This window comes from Schistocerca gregaria, chromosome 6 (assembly GCF_023897955.1).
Source record: "Schistocerca gregaria isolate iqSchGreg1 chromosome 6, iqSchGreg1.2, whole genome shotgun sequence".
NCBI lineage: Eukaryota > Metazoa > Arthropoda > Insecta > Orthoptera > Acrididae > Schistocerca > Schistocerca gregaria.
The window spans coordinates 320,669,121-320,687,624 of record NC_064925.1 but is presented as its reverse complement, the minus strand read 5'-3'; the positions used below and the strand labels follow the sequence as shown (position 1 = coordinate 320,687,624).

The window sequence follows — 18,504 nt, the reverse complement described above, 5'->3', positions numbered from 1 at the left end:
CAATGCCAAAATGTAAGGTGCTGCACTGACAGAGGACATAAGGCATATTTAATAGTAGAATTGCATTAGAAGCCTCATTCAAAGGAAGTTTAAAATAAGTTTCTGAAAGATCAATCTTAGAGGGATACAAACCTCTGCCAATTTTGAAAATAATTCATCAGGACATGCAAGGGGGTACAATCAACTGACGTTCCCATATTTTTGAAGTCCCCACAGAGGCGTAACACATCTATTGGTTTGTGGACAATGACTAAAGATGATATTTATCTGCTATAAGGAATTGTGGACAGCACTTGTAACAGTTCTAAGTGATCCATTTATATTTCAAACAATGGAAACTACAGGAAGGAATATCAGCAATGTAGGAAAAGACAGATTGCTACTTACTGTAAGGAAGACAGGTCAAGTTGCAGACAGGCACAGTTAAAATACACGTACATAAAGCTTTTGGCCTTCATCGGTAAAACCACCCCCCCCCCCCCCCCCCACACACACACACACACACACACACACCAAAAAAAAAAAAAAAAATACCCTCACGCACACACGACCACAAACTCCAGCCTCTCGCCCGGTTGTATTTCAACTTCATGCCGCAAGGCTGAAGCTATCAGGTGAGCTTTGAAAAATTACTGTACTGGTGACTCTTCCTATCTGGTATGGGGAAAATAATTTGAAGCATTTCATAGATCAGGAAAGAAACAAGGGAGCATAATGCAGACACACAGAATCCACCTGTACACATGGGATGGTTTTACCAATTCCTTGGATCGAGCGTTGCATAAAAAAACCCAAATTCTGTAAACACTTTGAGGCCATAAATATTTTCCTCTGAGTGGTCTGCCATTGTGAAGATAAGAAGAGCTCTGTTTATGGGCTTATACATAAATCTAGAACTACCTTCATTTCCAGGCAAGTGACACTAAGTGCCCTTGGAGCTGTTCTGTTTTCTACAAACACATAGTTCTAGAATCTTGTGCCAAAATTGGCTCCTTTGTCTGAACCATCAGTCCTACCCTTAACAACCATTAACTCACTGTTAAGTGAACATTTTGCTACAGGAATGCACACAGTGTCTACTCATTTGAAGTTCCTCCAGAACCATAAGGCAACATCAAGTAGTTATGCACATTGATCACAGACGTACAGGGCCTAAGGTAAGTTTGTGTGTTCTTGTGGAAAATCATATGCAGAAACATTACTATGTGATTAGCACTGAACAATGAAGTGCATGTTCAAGCATTAAGACTGTAGTACCCATCTTTAGCTGAAGCTTTGCATGTTGCCAGGACTTTTGACATTCCACGTATTATATATCAGAACTATCATCGCGACTTGTTAATGTGGCATAACCTAGTTTGTCTGATCATGAAATTCCAAAAATGATGCACAATCCAGGTGGAAGTTGAGCAGCCCCCACTTGACTTATCGAGAATCAAACCCTGCACCTGCACTCGGTCTTGGCAAAAATTTTGTGGACTGCCCAGGTTATGTAATTGTTTTACTTACTGTTAGATATAGTTTCCAAAATAATAATGACTCCATCAACAATGTTTTTGCCATAATCACAAAACAGATGTTTATCATGGACGGCCATCCCTTCACCAGTCGAATGCTCCAATACAAATAAACCGCATCAAAGAGTCAAGATTAGCACCATGCCACCATATGCTGTTGGAATTCCCATTTTATTCCTTTTTGATACTGGGCCTACATCTCAACTATTAATCAGCCTACATATTTATAATTTGTGTCAACAACATTTCTTAAATCTGCTGCTGCTGATTACCCATGTGACCTCACACTGGGAAATGTATCACTCTGCACTGCACTGAGCAACCTCTTAGATGTATGTATAATTCTATGTATTGCTCCATTGATATATCCAGCAGGATTGCATGATATATTAGTCTGTAAGTGGAGGAAATTAAGATTTAGTACTGGGGCTCAACTGTACGTTTGAAGGTGAAGGGAAGGGAAACTTGGTAATGACCATGTGGAAATACAAACAGTAGTATATTACTGATTTTGTAGACTATGAATATTTGTACAACAGTTGTTTACAAAATTTGCAGCAAACTATACAGAAGTAACACTACAGTAACAGTAATTTCAAATACCAAAATACTACTAACAGTGGAATGTCAGTGTTTGGATGGTTAAATGATTACACTTAAAGTAACTGATTCACCTAAAGTTTCTCTTTTGTTTTCAGTTATCAACCACCACATGTGCGTCGACGTCTGAAAGTACAAGAAATGGTGCAGAAATATCGCTGTGAAATGACACAGCCAGAATTACTGACATACCTTTTCACAAGTCCTCCAAGCTGAATTGAAAATAACTTGAAGCACCTCTGTGATAGCATTTATTGCCATAATGAAGAATAGAAATTGGAAAAGCATCAACTATGATGTGACAAGTGACTGATGCATTACCATTCCAGCTATTAATTTAAGTTACAGTGTACATATTATGTATGTATGTATGTATGTTGGCCAAATACAATGTTTGTGTGTTATGTGAGGTAACATGATACAAAAGTAGTAAGGACACATAAGTGATTTTGTAGTAACTCCTTATTTAATTCCAGTAACAATTATGCAGTATTAGAGCTGTGCTATTGTAAAACAATGGCAGAAACTAGACGTCTGTGGAATGTTCTGTGTATACATTTTACATAAGATTTTTGTACAATAATATTATGAACTGAAATTATGCTAGTGCTAATATAACAAACAATATCAGAACCAAATTTTAAGGGTTATATACTCTGTGTATATATAAAACAGTACGTAAATTGTTCATTCTTTGTTTTATGTATCTAAATTTAAAAATTTCCAAACATTATTTTCTGACGTGATCTCACAATTTGTACCATTCCATGTCTTTCATAGTTATTTATATAATTTATTAAACATTTGTAAGTGAATAAAGTTATTAAAAAACTGATAGTCATAATTGGTTAACAATTTTGTGCCAGTGTAAAAGTGAGTCCAGAAGAGTGCACATTAACACAGAAGTTTTAGTTGTGTGGGTGTCTGGTAGAACATTGGTTTGAACTTCAATTTGATAATCTTTATTTACATTTTCATTGCTTACTACTCACTTCCCATTCCTAACAAATAACTATTTGTCATTTATAATAATAGACTTATATTCCACAGGAATGGGAGTCAGATCCTTTGCCATCCAAGACATATAATAATGAACTTACATTCAACAGGAATGAAATTCAGATCCTGAGCCATCCCAACTGAGATCCACGTGTTGTCCCCAATTTGTTCTCAGTGACCTGGAGCATTTCCTTCGCTTACATCGTAACTGATCGCTTTCCCCTTAGAGTAAGAACCCCATCTCTTAACAAACACTGACTTCTACTCCTGTGCCTCTTGCTGTTTTCCTTCTCACTTCTTTTCTTGATTCCTCTTAAGTCTGAGTAAAGCTCACTTTACTACAGATATGAATAGAATCTCACTTCACTGAATGTTTCTTGTGAACTATGGGGAATGTCAATATTATGTCATAATCTCCATCATTCTTGAGTGAATACAATGTTATAATTGACCATCTGCATTACAAAAAAAACTGAGATTTATCACCATTTTAAGGAGGTAGTCATGGTAGTATTTGTATCTATTAAAGAAAAAAGCAAAACTCATAAAACATGTTCCTGACAAAGTTAGAGTTCTACATGTCAAAATAATTGAAAGAAGAGGAAATACACCGTGTAAAACCTTCAAATCATCAACATTAACTTTCTGAAGAGAGTGCTGGAGGAATTTTCATGCAGAATTCACTCTTCAAATTTGTGAAAAAAGAGAGAAAATCCAGCTTTTGTTGTTATGTACTTCATTGTGCTTAGAGCTATTCTGGCAGGATAATGTACATTTTTAACATTTATATGGACTCATGGATTTGATGCAAACGTGAAAAGATATCTCAAATTTAAAATACAAAGATGTATTTAATAGTCTGTTGTACAAGCACAGTTTTTTAGATTTCACAGTGCCTCCTGTTCCTGGCACAAGTTTTGATATAATAATTTCACATTACATGCACAATTTGAAAATTAACCCTAGGAAATCAAACCACTGGTTCACCTGCAACTTCTGCAATTCTTCAGGTCCCATTACAGTATCATTTATACATTTTTAAAAGTATCATCTCCTCTCAAATTGTTGCCATAATGCTAATTCAATATAGAATCAGACTTTCTTTCTATTTTTGAGTGAAATACCCTTGCAATGCAGAATGATCCATTCCAAACCAGAACTGTCTTCTCAGCCTGTACAGGTAAATTTCCTTTACTGCTTTGCAGTCTTAAATACCAGTTGCTGGATGCCTATATAAGTGCACTCCAGGGTTTTCTATCAAGACCTTCGCTCCCGTCATCTCCATCTCTCTTCACTGTAACATTTCTACTGATGAAGTTTATATACTGTGGTGAGTTGATTACAAACTCTAATCTACTTTCTCAGCTGAGCCAAAAACATGTCATCAGGGAGAAAACTATAGCTAGTGAATGGCTACATTTTCTACACTTCTTTTTTTAAGCCAATTCTAAAAAACAGTAAACTACAGAAAAAATTTGTACCCACGCACCACATACAAGATGCACATTTTTAACCATTTCTAAAATGTGACTTTAAGGTGGCGGAGTAAGCAGGATGTTATGTTGTGTGAATACTTGTGGCAAAACTTGAGGTAGATCTGTATCGTAATAAGCAATTTAATTGTAAATCTTTGGCAAAAACTGATGTTTATAGAAGCCAAACACTCAGAGGGTCTGTCGACGCCCACAACTGCAGAATTTGGGCTACCGAAAATCCTAGAACTGTCGTGGAAACTCCATTGCATGGCAAGAAAGTCACGGTATGGGATGGATTTACCACATCTACCGATATCGGGTCTTTTTTCTTTGAGGCAAAGCGCAATTCTGGTTTTGTAACTGCTATCGTGACAGGTGAGAGGTGTGCCGATATGTTACAGAATCACATCACCCCCAGTCTGGCTGATAAACACCTGCTGGAATGTATGATGTTTATGTAGGATGGCGCTCCACCCCATATTGCTTGGCCTCCTAGGTCCCCAGACCTCAGTCCGTGCGAATATTGGCTTTGGGGATACCTGAAGTTGTAAGTGTATCGTGATCGACCGACATCTCTAGGGATGCTGAAAGACAACATCCGACGCCAATGCCTCACTATAACTCCAGACATGCTTTACAGTGCTGTTCACAACATTATTCCTCGACTACAGCTATTGTTAAGGAATTATGGTGCACATATTGAGCATTTCCTGTAAAGAACATCATCTTTACTTCGTCTTACTTTGTCATGCTAATTATTTGCTATTCTGATCAGATGAAGTGCCATCTCTCAGACATTTTTTGAACTTTGGTTGGTTCTAAACTTTGTTTGGTTCTAATAAAACCTCATCTCATTCCAAGCATGTGTGTCAAATTGTACCTCTCTATCTACACTATTCTGTGATTTATTCAGTTTTCAAATTTACGCTGCCTTTTTGATCACCCAGTACTTAAAATTTCTTGAGTGTTGTCTCTTTGTAAGGCACATCTCTACAGTTCATAACTGAGTTTTTGTATTTCACATCATGGAATTCCCTCCTCTCCATCCCCCCCCCCCCCCCAACACCACTACACACACAGACCATGATGAGGGGGAGAAGGGGTGGTTGGGGGGGGGGGGGGTGTTATTTGCCTCTACGATACAGAATGCCATATCACATATGCAGCCACATGGGAGTGATATTTCTGGAGAGGGACCACAACTTTTTATTTGTTAGAGGGTACTAGTCTGTACAATTGATTAATCTACTCTTGTAATATTAGCTAACATGATCATGCTGTGTTGGTATTGTGAACTGTTATAACCTTTAATCACCAATAATTGTGTGAATATTCACACACACACACACTCACTTAGAAACAATAGCTGGTTACATGATAACAACTCAGTATCTCTTACTCGACTGCCGTGCCGTGACATGCGGCCGGCGCCGTTCGTAGCTAGGTGGTGGTCCTGCGCTCAGCCGAGTTGCAGAGCGCCTTTATCGCCATTTGCACGTACTGTTGTGGTGGCAGTGTTAAATGTCGTGGCACTGTCACAACACTTTTCCCCCCTTGAAAAAAAAAAAACACTCACTTCCTTGGAGACACGGAGAGTGTGGAAACATCCATGGCCTCTTGTGAGGCCTCGAGAAGATCCCACAGAGAGACACGAGAGTATGGTCTAAAATGTCCAGGATGGAAGCTCGTGCGTGGAACGTGCCTCCTGGACGAGATGATGGGTGAAAACTCCGGAGCACCATCCATAGGTGTCGTGGACCTGGGGGTGTGCTCCAGCGAGATGAGTCCCGGAGAAGGCGGCGTCGCAACTGTGGCCGGTTCCGGCGTACTCGGAAGCGGTAGCGACGTCGGCTGCATCAACACGTACGGTAGATCAGCAGCAGCGAAGGACTGGCTTCTCGGGCTGGTGGAGGCGAAGGAAGGGGCGGTGGCACCGGTGTGGCCACCACTCATGGGCGCATCTGGTTGTAATGGCGAACAACCATGCCGTCATCCGTATGTATTTCACAAAGCCGGCGACCGCGAAGAGCCTTGACCAACCCTGGAATCCATTTAGGGTGAGATCCATACCCTCGTGCCCACACGTCGGTGCCCACCAAGTATTTTCCTGCACTAGGGGACAGCACAAGGCCTGACAGGGTGAAGCAGGTGCAGTAGAGTGCGCGGTTGGTGGCCATGCAAGAGTTCAGCAGGGCTGCGATCACCCAGAGGCGTGAAGCAATAAGAACTCAGAAATTGCAGCAGAGCGTCATCTGTGGAAAAATCACTAAGGAATTTTTTCATCTGGCTTTTGAAAGTGCGGGCAAGGCACTCGACCTCCCCATTCGATTGCGGATGGAAGGGCGGTGCTGGAACGTCATGAATCCCTTGCCCAGTACAAAAATCACGGAAGGCCTGTGAAGAGAACTGAGGGCCATTGTCCGTGATGATCATGGATGGAAGACCTTCTAGCACAAAGATTTTGGACAAAGCCAGCGTCGTCGAACAACAAACAGAAACTTCGAGGAGGCGTGAATCAACAGTAGCCAATAAGTACCGAGGAAGAGGCCAGCAAAGTCAGTGTGCACCCGTTCCCGTGGCTTCGCCGAATCAGGCCACGGAGAGGGCATTGTACGAAGTGCAGCCAGTTGTTGAGCACACTGACCACACGCAGCAACCATGTGGGCGATGTCCGAATCAATACCGGGCCAATAAATGTGCCTGCGGGCCAGGGACTTAGTCCGAGAAATACCCCAGTGGCCTTCATGCAACAGTTTGGGAACAACTTTGCAAAGAGAGGCTGACACCACGACCCGTGGGTATGCACCATCTGTGGCCAGAAGAACAACACCATCACGAACAGTCAGACGAAGGTGCAAGGCATGGTAGTTGCGAAGGGGATCCGATGCCCGGCCCTTGGTCCTGTCCGGCCAACCCCGTTGAACAAAACCGATCATCTGACGCAGGACCAGGTCCTGCCCAGTAGCCGACGTGACCTGCGAACCTATAAGTGTAAAATCCTTGACCGCACGACGTTCTTCCCCATCAATGTGGAAACAGAGTAGTTTATCATGATCGAAAACCGGGTCGGGGCCCATCGGCAATCGCAACAATGCGTCAGTGTTGGCATGCTGGGCTGTGGAGCGATAGTGAATCTCATAGTGAAAACGAGACTAGTATAAGGCCCAACGCTGCAGGCGGTGAGCTGCATTATCCGGAAGCTACGCGATGGGCTGAACAGAGACACCAGCAGCTTGTGGTCGGTGATGAGGTGAAACTTAGAACCATACAAAAAAACGCTGAACTTTTTTAGAGCATAAATGATAGCGAGCGCCTCCTTTTCAATTTGAGAGTTACGCCGTTGCGCATCGTTGAGGGTCTTGGAAGCTTAGGCGATGGGTCGTTCCAACCCATCCTCGTACAGATGGGCGAGAACAGCCCCTAGGCCATACTGTGACGCATCAGTCGCCAGAACCAAGTGCTGACCCGGATGGAATGTGGCAAGACGAGGTGCCGACTGCAAATGAGCCTTCAGGCGGAAAAAAGCCTGCTCACACTCGTCGGACCAACAGAAAGGGATGTTTTTGCATAACAGCTGATGCAGAGGATGAGCTACCACCGCCGCGGATGGAATGAATTTGTGATAATAAGCAATCTTGCCTAGAAATGCCTGAAGTTCTTGGAGCGTAAATGGCCGGGGTAGAGCTTTAATGGCCGCAGCGTGCTGACATAGAGGATGTATACCATCACGGGACAAGTGGAAACCAAGATACACAATGGAGGGTTGGAAGAACTGTGATTTGTCCAGATTGCACCTCAACCCAGCCAAATGCAAAACCCGAAACAGTGAACGCAAATTGCGAAGGTGCTCCTCAGTGGAGGCCCCCGTGACAACAATGTCATCCAGATAGTGTATGCAAACGGGAACAGAAGCCGTGAGCTGTTCCAAAAACCGCTGAAAAATGGCCGGCGCGCTAGCGACCCCAAATGGTAACCGCTGGTAGTGATACAACCCACAAGGAGTGTTGACGAGAAATTCCTTGGAAAAAGCATCCAACAGCAACTGATGGTACACCTCTGATAAGTCAAGTTTGGAAAAGAACTGACCCCCAGCGAGCTTGGTAAATAACTCCTCATGACGGGGAAGAGGATAAGTGTCAATGAGGCTCTGAGCGTTGACAGTGGCTTTAAAATCACCACACAATCGCAGACTTCCGTTTGGTTTAGAAACCACCACGATTGGCGATCCCCATTCACAGGAGGTAACAGGAAGGAGAATCCGTGAAGCTGTTAACCTGTCTATCTCAGCCTTGACAGGTGCACGCAACGCCACCGGAATAGGGCATGCCCGGAAAAACTTAGGGCGAGCTGTAGGTTTAAGAGTAATGTGGGCTTCAAAATCCTTGGCACGACCCAGACCAGCAGAGAACACGGACGAAAATTCAGAACACAATCCATCCAGCTGTTGATACGGAATATCCTCAGATATGAGGTGGACATCATCATCAATGGAGAACCCGAACAACTGGAAAGCATCATAAACAAACAGGATTTCAGTGCCTGCATGATCCACCACATAAAACATGAAGGGACTAACAACAAACTTGAAGGCAATGGAAGCATCAAACTGGCCAATGATAGGAATTTTCTGCTTATTATAAGTTCTCAGATTTCACGTAACTGGAGACGTGGGGGGGAGGGGGGGGGGGGGGTTGCGGGCAACTCCAAACACGTGCGAGAATTAATGAGAGGTACTGCAGAGCCAGTGTCCACTTGCATGCGAATGTCTTTATCCAGAACACGAACAGTAACAAACAACTTATTTGTTTGAGAAAGCACACAGTTAACATCTATGTCCGATGTCTCGTCCTCGTCGACAGGAACTTTAGGGGACTAACACACAGAAGCAATATGGCCTTTTTTCCTACATGAATTACACATGGTCCAACGTTTTGGACACGCGGCCCTGTCATACTGTACGAAACAACGTGAACAAGAAGGAAGTGCGGAACGAACCTGCTTCTGTGGTTGCTGTTTTCGCTGCGAGCGTTGCGGCCCAACACGACGTTGTTTACGCGAGTGAACCGCCGCCACATCTTCGTTCTCCTGTGAAACAGGCAAATTGTCCGTGTCAAAAGTTGACTGTACAGCGCCTACATCACACCACATGTCTATTTGCACGCCAGCAGCGTGAGACACTTCAAAGGATTGAGCGATGCTTAGAACTTCCGACAACGAAGGGTTTGGCAGTTGTAGGGCACATTGCCAAACTTCTTTATCAGGAGCAAGCCGTAGAATAGCATCCCTAACTACTGAATCAGCATAAGACTCATGATGAGTGTCCGTGACAAACTGACATTTCCTACTCAGACCATGTAGTTCCGCCGCCCAAGCCCGGTAAGATTGGTGGGGCTGTTTACAACACCGGTAGAACGCCACGTGGGCGGAAACGACGTGGGTGTTTTTTCGGTAATAGTTAGACAATAAGCCACACATTTCTTGGAAGGACAGAGAGGCAGGTTCCCGCAGAGGGGCTAACTGAGATAGCAGCTGATAAATCCGTGGGGAAATCCAAGATAGAAATAATGACTTACACATAGGAGCATCGACAACGCCGAAAGCCAAGAAGTGTTGCCGCAAACGCTTCTCATAATCCTCCCAGTCTTCAGCGACCTCATCGTAAGGAGGGAATGGAGGCGGAGAAGAGGAAGACAGACAATGAGTAAGCGACGTCGACAATGCGTGAATAGCAGCCGTCAGCTGTGTTTGTTGTTCAATGAGCGCTTGCATAAGCTGTTCCATATCTGCCCCGTCACAAACACACAAATCCACAATGCAGTGAAAATATCCGACCTCTTCGCAAAAAACTGTTATAACCTTTAATCACCAATAATTGCGTGGATATTCAAACACACTCACTTAGAAACAATAGCTGGTTACATGATAACAACTCAGTATCTCTTATTTGACTGCCGTGCCGTGACATGCGGCTGGCGCGTTCGTAGCTAGGTGGCGCTCCCGCACTCAGCCGAGTTGCGGAGCGCCTCTATCGCTGTTTGCTCATACTGTCGTGGTGGCACTGTTAAATGTCATGGCACTGTCACAACATGAACAGCTGAAAACAAGGGGGAAACTACAGCCATTACTTTTCCCAAGCACTTGCAGCTCTGCTGTGTGACCTAATGATGATGGCATCCTCCTGGGTAAAATAGTTTCCAATTCAGATTCTCCAGGCAGGGACAACCAAGTGGGAGGCTCTCATCAGGAGAAACACAACTGGCATCCTACCGGTCAAATTGTGAAATCTTAGGTCCCTTATTTGAGTTGATGGTTATATTAGTTAAAAGAAAGGATGGGTAGGTTGAAGTTAGATATAGTGGGAATTAGTGAAATGTGGTCACAGGAAGAACAGGCCTCTGTATCAGGTCATTACATGGTTATCGACAGTAAATCAGGTAGGTGTAATGTAGTGGTAAGTCTAATCTGTAGTAATAATAAATTGGTCAAACCATCACATCTGTCTCTGAAATGCTAATCTCCAAAACTTTTAGACGAATTATCATGAAATTTTTACAGGTAATGTGAGCATTGTTTGGGCCACTGTGTAGATGTTAGTTCATCAAAATTAGCTCACAGAAATGGATGGGGGAAAGATCTTGATTAGAAGTTTTACTAAAACTTTGTCTGTGTCTGTCTGTCTGAACACACAAATCTCCAAAACTATGAAAAGGGTAGATTACTACTCACTGTATATGGTGAATAGCGAGAGGAACCGTATACCATATTTTATGGACTGTAAGACGCACCTTACTTTTTAAGGGGGGTAGGACGTCAAACGGGACGACTTGGAGCAGGAGAGACACCACAGGAATTTTTAATTTCCACCGTCTATACTTTTAAAAATATCTATCAGAATGACCAGAAAGGATTCAGGATTTACACTTGTAGTGGTGGAAGTTCAAAAATATAAGAAAATAATTCATTTTTTTACGTTTGCATTTCACCTTTTTTTCACTTACCATTGGCTGCATTTATTGCTATAGGTACACTTTTCTTCATAAGTAAGGGAGATTCTTCGATGAATTTTGCACAGCATACAAACCATATGTAGAGGTGTATGAAACTCAAGAATTTTCCAAATCAATTAAAAACTGTGGTAAAATTTAAGATAATTAACTATAAAATTTGAGTTTTTTTAAATGTAACAGCACATTTGTTTTTTCATAAATTAAATAATTTCTAGAGTTTCATGCTGAGTTATATGCTGTACAAAATTAATCAAAGAATCTCTGTTACTTATGAAGAAACGTGTACCTATACCAACAAACGCAGCCAATAGAAGTGAAAAAATGATGAACTTTCTCATGTAAAAAAAATATTTTGTTATTTTTTTTAGCTTCCACTGCTATGATTGTGAATCCTTGATCCTTCCTGGTCATGCTGACAAAGTTTTATGAATTTATTCATAAAAGTATAGACAGTGGAAACTGAAATGTCCTGTGGTGTCTCTCCTGCTCCAAGACAGCCCGTTTGATGTCCTACCCCCCTTAATCAGTTAACAAAAAAAAAAAACGTTTTTACCATTTTTATTATTATATTGCAAAGCCAAACTACAAAAACATCTTACTTAATAAATCGAACTCATCTTTAAACTCCCTGAAAATCATCATCTGAACTTCTCTTCCGTGTTGGTTTTACTCCACCATCCATTTTGTTATTTGTTCCATTCCTCTCTCATATACGCTTTAAAGGGTTTATTTATCGAGACGACAAGAAATAGCAATTGTGAAATTAAGTCCTCCCAGAATAACAAAAAGCTCTTTAGCTCCCTGTCTCAATTTCTCTTTCACAGAATTTTTCAAATGACTACTAAGCTGATCTAGCACAAGAAGAGAATTCTTCAACAAACCACCTTCCCTTCTCTCCCACACTTTGTTTATCCATAATTTCATACCAGCATTGTCCATACTGCACAGCTCTCAACCCAGCAACACGGCTTCTCCTTAGCTATTCCCACCATAAATTAAGTTTTTTGGGAGGAAATTTGTATGTCAATTTACCAGTTATCTACAATTGAAGTGCTACTACTCATAGAGGTCCAGTGTGGGCTGTAATTATTGTGTGGCAGCAAAAATTGGTATATATTCTAATGCATTAATGCGGAACTGACTTACGCTGGAAAAAAATTATCTCCAATTTTGACCACCAGGTGCAAATCTGGCTCTGAGAATGCAAGCAAGACACACACAAATGTTTCCATATGTAACGGATTAGGAATAGGATTTGGGGAAAAAAAGTGAGAAAAGTACAATGTTTTTTTTTTTTATTATTAACCTTAATCATGGCTAACACTTGGTTTAAGAATCATGAAAGAAGGTTGTATATGTGGAAGAGGCCTGGAGACACTGGGAGGGTTCAGACAGATTATATAATGGTAAGACAGAGATTTAGGAATCAGGTTTTAAATTGTAAGACATTTCCAGGGGCAGATGTGGACTGACCACAATCTATTGGTTATGAACTGTAGATTAAAACTGAAGAAACTGCAAAAAGGTAGTAATTTAAGGAGATGGGACCTGGAAAAACTGAAAGAACCAGAGGTTGTAGAGGGTTTCAGAGAGAGCATATGAGAAAAAGAAATAAAGTAGAAGAAGACTGGGTAACTTTCAGAGATGCAATAGTGAAGACAGTACAGGATCAAGCAGGTAAAAAGACAAGGGCTAGTAGAAATCCTTGGCTAACAGAAAATACATTTAATTTAATTGATGAAAGGAAAATATATAAAAATGAAGCAGGCAGAAAGGAATACAAATGTCTCAAAAATGAGATCTACAGGAAGTGCAAAATGGCTAAGCAGGATGGCCAGAGGACAAATGTAAGGATGTAGAGTCGTGTATCACGAGGAGTAAGACAGATACTGCCTGCAGGAAAGTTAGAGAGATCTTTGGAGAAAAGAGAACCACTTGTATGAATATCAAGAACTCAGATGGAAATCCAGTTCTAAGCAAAGAAGGGTAAGCAGAAAGGTGGAAGGAGTATATAGAGGGTCTATACAAGGGCAATGTACTTGAGGACAATATTGTGGAAATGGAAGAGCATGTAGATGAAAATGAAATGGGAGATATTATACTGCATGAAGAATTTGACAGAGCACTGAAAGACCTGAGTCGAAATAAGGCCTCGGGAGTAGACAACATTCCATTAGAACTACTGACGGCCTTGGGAGAGCCAGTCCTAGCAAAACTCTACCATCTGGTGACCACGATGTACGAGACAGGCAAATACCCTCGGACTTCAAGAAGAATATAATAATACCAATCCCAAAGAAAGCAGGTGTTGACAAGTGTGAAAATTACCGAACTATCAGTTAATAAGTCACGGCTGCAAAATACGGACACGAATTCTTTACAGACAAATGGAGAAACTTGTAGAAGCCAACCTCGGGGAAGATCAGTTTGGATTCTGTAGAAATTTTGGAGCACTTGAGGCAATATTGACCCCACAACTTATCTTAGAAGATGGATTAAGAAAAGGCAAACCTACATTGGTAGCATCTGTAGACTTAGGGAAACCTTTTGACAATGTTGACTGGAATACTCTCTTTCAAATTCTGAAGGCGGCAGGGGTCGAATACAGGGAGCGGAAGGCTATTTACAATCTGTACAGAAAGCAGATGGCAATTACAAGAGTCCGTGATTCAGAAGGGAGAGAGACAGGGTTGTAGCCCATCTCCAATGTTATTCAGTCTGTATATTGAGCAAGCAGTAAAGTTAACAAAAGAAAAATTTGAGGTAGGAATTAAAATCCATGGAGAAGAAATCAAAACCTTGGTTTGCTGAGCACATTATAATTCTGTCAGACAGCAAAGGTCCTGGAAGAGCAGTTGAATGGAATGGACAGTGTCTTGAAGGGAGGATAGAAGATGAACATCAAGGAAAGCAAGACTAGGATAATGGAATGTAGTCTAATTAAATCAGGTGATGCTGAAGGAATTAGATTAGGAAATGGGACATTTAAAGTAGTAGAAGAGTTTTGCTGGTTGGGTCTTGGTCTCCGAGCAGCCTAGCTGTGTGCACACGCGGGGGGGGGGGGGGGGGGGGGGGGCGCGCTGCGACTTTTAAGTTTGAAGTGCTCCCACCGTGGGTGAAAAAGCAACTGTCGTCCTGATAGGGCCGTTTTTACTAGTGATAGGCGAGATCCTCCGGGATAGCCGGATGGGCTAGGGATGTTTAGCACAGGGAACGAAGAGGCACCAGGGCCTCCTCACCAGGCAGTCGACCGACAGGTGGCCGACTCCCTGGGCGGGGTACGTCCGCGCGCCTTCAGGCACAGATCAAGAAGTAGGGCAAGGCCTAAAGCCGCGAGTAGGTCTGAGTCTCCCCACCAGCACCATCGCAACGCCGAGAGACACCACCACACGAGCGCAGAGAGGGAAGAGATAAGAAGAACGACGTCCACCATGGAGCAGGCAATGCTCCAAACCATAGAAAAACTGCGAAGGGAAAGTTCGGAACGCCCGAAAACCCTGGAAACAGCCAAGCCAACAGCCCTTAACAGGGAGAAAACCACCACGGTGACCGCTGAAGCCGTAGCCGCCACCTTGGATGCGGAAAAACGCAAGATGGCCGCCGCAGCAGCCGTGGATGCTGAAAGACGCAAGATGGCCGCCGCAGCTGCTGCCGCCGCGGAAGAAACCAAGATGGCCACCGGCGCTACAGAACCAACCGAACGACACCAAATTGATATCAGAGACATAAATAGCTCTAACCAATACATCCAGCAAGAAACAAACCATTTGGTGGGAGCGGAAGGAGGAAAAACTGTACACTACGAGTCCTCGAGCGAAGACGAAGAAATGGAACAAGACACGCCACAAATTGATCAAAACACGCTCAGAATGCAACAAATGGAGCTAAACGAAGATGACCAAGGCTTCAGAGTGCCGAGAAAAACCATTAAAAGGAAAAACTCCACAGAAATCGACACCCAAAACAAGCAGTTCACGATCGAAACAAGGAATAAATTTGATGCCCTGCAGAATCTACAAATAGGGAATGGTACACCACAAGGGGTGCCTCAACAGAGCCAAAACACGACAACACCGCAGAAAATGGCGCCAAAAAAGCCCAGGGTGCCCCCTATAACCGTGCAGTATGCAGGCCACTACCTGACATTGAACGCAGCACTGAAAAAAGAAATGGAAGGACCCATTAGGGTAATACACAAAGGGAAGACAATAAAATACCACTTTGATTCGGTCAGAGATCAAAGAACGGCACTGGCCTTCTTCAAACGCCATCAAATCGGAAATTACACCCACCAGCTCCAAGAAGACAGACAGCTCAAAGTAGTCATCAAAGGACTGCCTGACACAGTCACAGAAGAGGAACTTGAAGAAGACCTGAGATACAACAACTTCCACCCAAATAATGTACACCAGTACAAGAAAAGGAACCCTGAAACGAAAGAACTCAAACCCATGGATGTGTTCTGCATATCACTAGATAAAAAACCCAAAAGTCAGAACATTTACAACTTGAGGTATCTACTTGATACAAAAGCAACAATTGAGACCTACAAAAACAGAGATGGATCGCCACAGTGTAAGAGGTGCCAGGGATACTTTCACACAGCCGGATACTGTGGCGTGCCCATCAGATGTGCAAGATGTGGAGGGGATCACAGAGCAAAAGATTGCCAACTACCAACAAACGCCATCCCACACTGTATCAACTGCGGAGAAGACGGGCATGCGGCGTCCCACAGAGGGTGCAGGGCTTACCAGGAAGCAGCAGAAGCTTACAGAACGGAAAACCAGCAACACCAACAAAGACAAGCAAGTCAACATCAACAGATAAGACCAACAGCGATGCCAACACCGGCAGAGGTACACCAAAGAGGGAGAAGAAGAGCATGGGGCAACATAAACACGCAAGGAACAGAACCAACAACAAGCAACCAACAACAAGGAATGATGGAAGGAGTCAAGGGCTTCATTGACGAAGTAAAATCCATCTGGGCATCGTTCAACTGGAGGCAAGTCCTAAACACAGCACGAACAACACTACAAGAAGTCAACTCTGCACCTGACGCCATGTCAAAATTGATGGCTCTCGCTGGAGGAGCGATGAAAATATTCGAAATCTTTAATGGAAATTAACAGGAGAGGGCAAAAACTACTACACATCTGCAATTTTAACGCATGTGGAATCAAGAACAAAAGGGACCTCCTAAACGAGTTCATAGAGCAGAACAAAATAGACGTGCTCATGGTCACAGAGACCCACCTATGACCATCCCAAAGCTGCAAACTGAGGAACATGATATGCCACCGCACAGATAGAGTTAACAGGATGGGTGGAGGAACTGCCATATTCCTCAGGCAAAACATAATGCACCACCCAGAGCCAACCCCGCCAATGACAGCACTTGAGGCAACAATGGTTAACATAGAGACGTCCAATGGCAAACTACTACTAGTGGCAGCGTACCTCAGCCCAAGAGCAAACCTGGAAGAAAACGACCTAACACAGATTTTCGACAATCACGACCGCATCCTACTGGCAGGCGACCTAAATGCAAAAAACGGAGCATGGAACGCCCACAGGAGCAATGCACGAGGAGAAGCACTACAAAACCTAGAAGAAAGACTCCAAGCCGTCGTCACAGCGCCCCTAGAAGTGACATATGTACCCTTCAATAGCAGACAACAACCAGACGTCTTGGACATATTCATCGTCAAGAACATGGACCCAGAAATGGATATGCAAGTGAGGAACAGACTTACATCAGATCTCCTACCGGTAATCGCACAAATAGGGGAGACAATAAAACCCCCACCACCAAGACAAAAAATAACAACAGACTGGGACCATTACAGCCGCTGGCTGAACAATAATGTCAACCCCACAGCCCCACTCAACGACGAACAACAAATAGAGGAGGCTATTGGTACCCTCTCGGAAAAAATCAAAAAAGCTCAAAGAAGTGCCACAATTAGAACGACATTCGCGGAAGAAAAGTACAACGAGCTCCCACCATTGATTCAAGACCTCAAGTTCCTCAAAAACATAGCGAGAAAGCGATGGATCCGATACAGAAACCCACAAGACAGAAGAGAGGTGAACAGACTCTCATGAGAGATACACAAAAGAGCACTAGAATGGAAGGTTGAGAAGTGGGAAGACCGAATGAGCGAGCTCACACTTAGAGGAAGAGATGACTGGAAGCTGATCAGAAGCCTGAAGAACCCGAAACCGAGGAAGTCTGCACTAGTGGATGGAAACACCCTGGTATTTGACGCTCTAAGACAAGCAGAGCTTTTCGCCCAAACCTACGAGGAGCAGAACAAGATAGAAGAGGAGGGCAACCCGACACAAGAAGAGACAGAATTCGCCAGACACATCAACCAGGAAGCTGATGAAATCAAAAACACGCCAGCAGATGACAGACCAGAACTGACGACACCGACAGAGGTCCGAAGAATAATATCAAGATTAGGAACAAGCTCAGCCCCTGGACCGGACAACATTTCAAATGAAGAATTAAAACACATCCCGCGGCGACCGCTGGTGCTTCTAACACGAATCATAAATGCGTGCATGCTTTTCAACTACTTTCCAGTTGCGTGGAAAATCAGCAAGATTGTACCGATACCCAAGGCAGACAAAGACCTGAAGAAGCCCGAGAACCACCGTCCGATTAGCTTACTCTGCACCATGTCAAAGCTACTAGAAAGGGTCCTACTTCCACGAATAAGGCAACCTCTCCTGGACGGAAACGTCATAAGGCGAGAACAATTTGCGTACCAGCAAACACTTTCAGCAGAGCTCCAACTCCTGAGAATCACGGAGGAGATTACAAAATCAATGAACCTGGCAAGATACACTGCAGCACTAATGTTGGACGTAGAAAAAGCGTACGACAAGGTGTGG

The 18,504-nt window shown here is 43.3% G+C and overlaps 1 protein-coding gene across 9 annotated transcripts in view; it reads left to right on the top strand.

The window, feature by feature from the left end:
* The window catches only part of LOC126278998 (ral GTPase-activating protein subunit beta), a 360,574-nt gene extending 357,767 nt beyond the window's left edge, over positions 1-2,807 (top strand). For all 9 annotated transcript variants that reach the window (XM_049979327.1, XM_049979325.1, XM_049979321.1 and 6 more), the window contains one exon: positions 2,216-2,807. In XM_049979327.1, the coding sequence (XP_049835284.1) occupies positions 2,216-2,333 (118 nt within the window). In that variant the 3' untranslated portion in view covers positions 2,334-2,807. The remainder of the gene's footprint in view (positions 1-2,215) is intronic.
* The last annotated feature ends 15,697 nt before the right edge of the window (positions 2,808-18,504 follow it).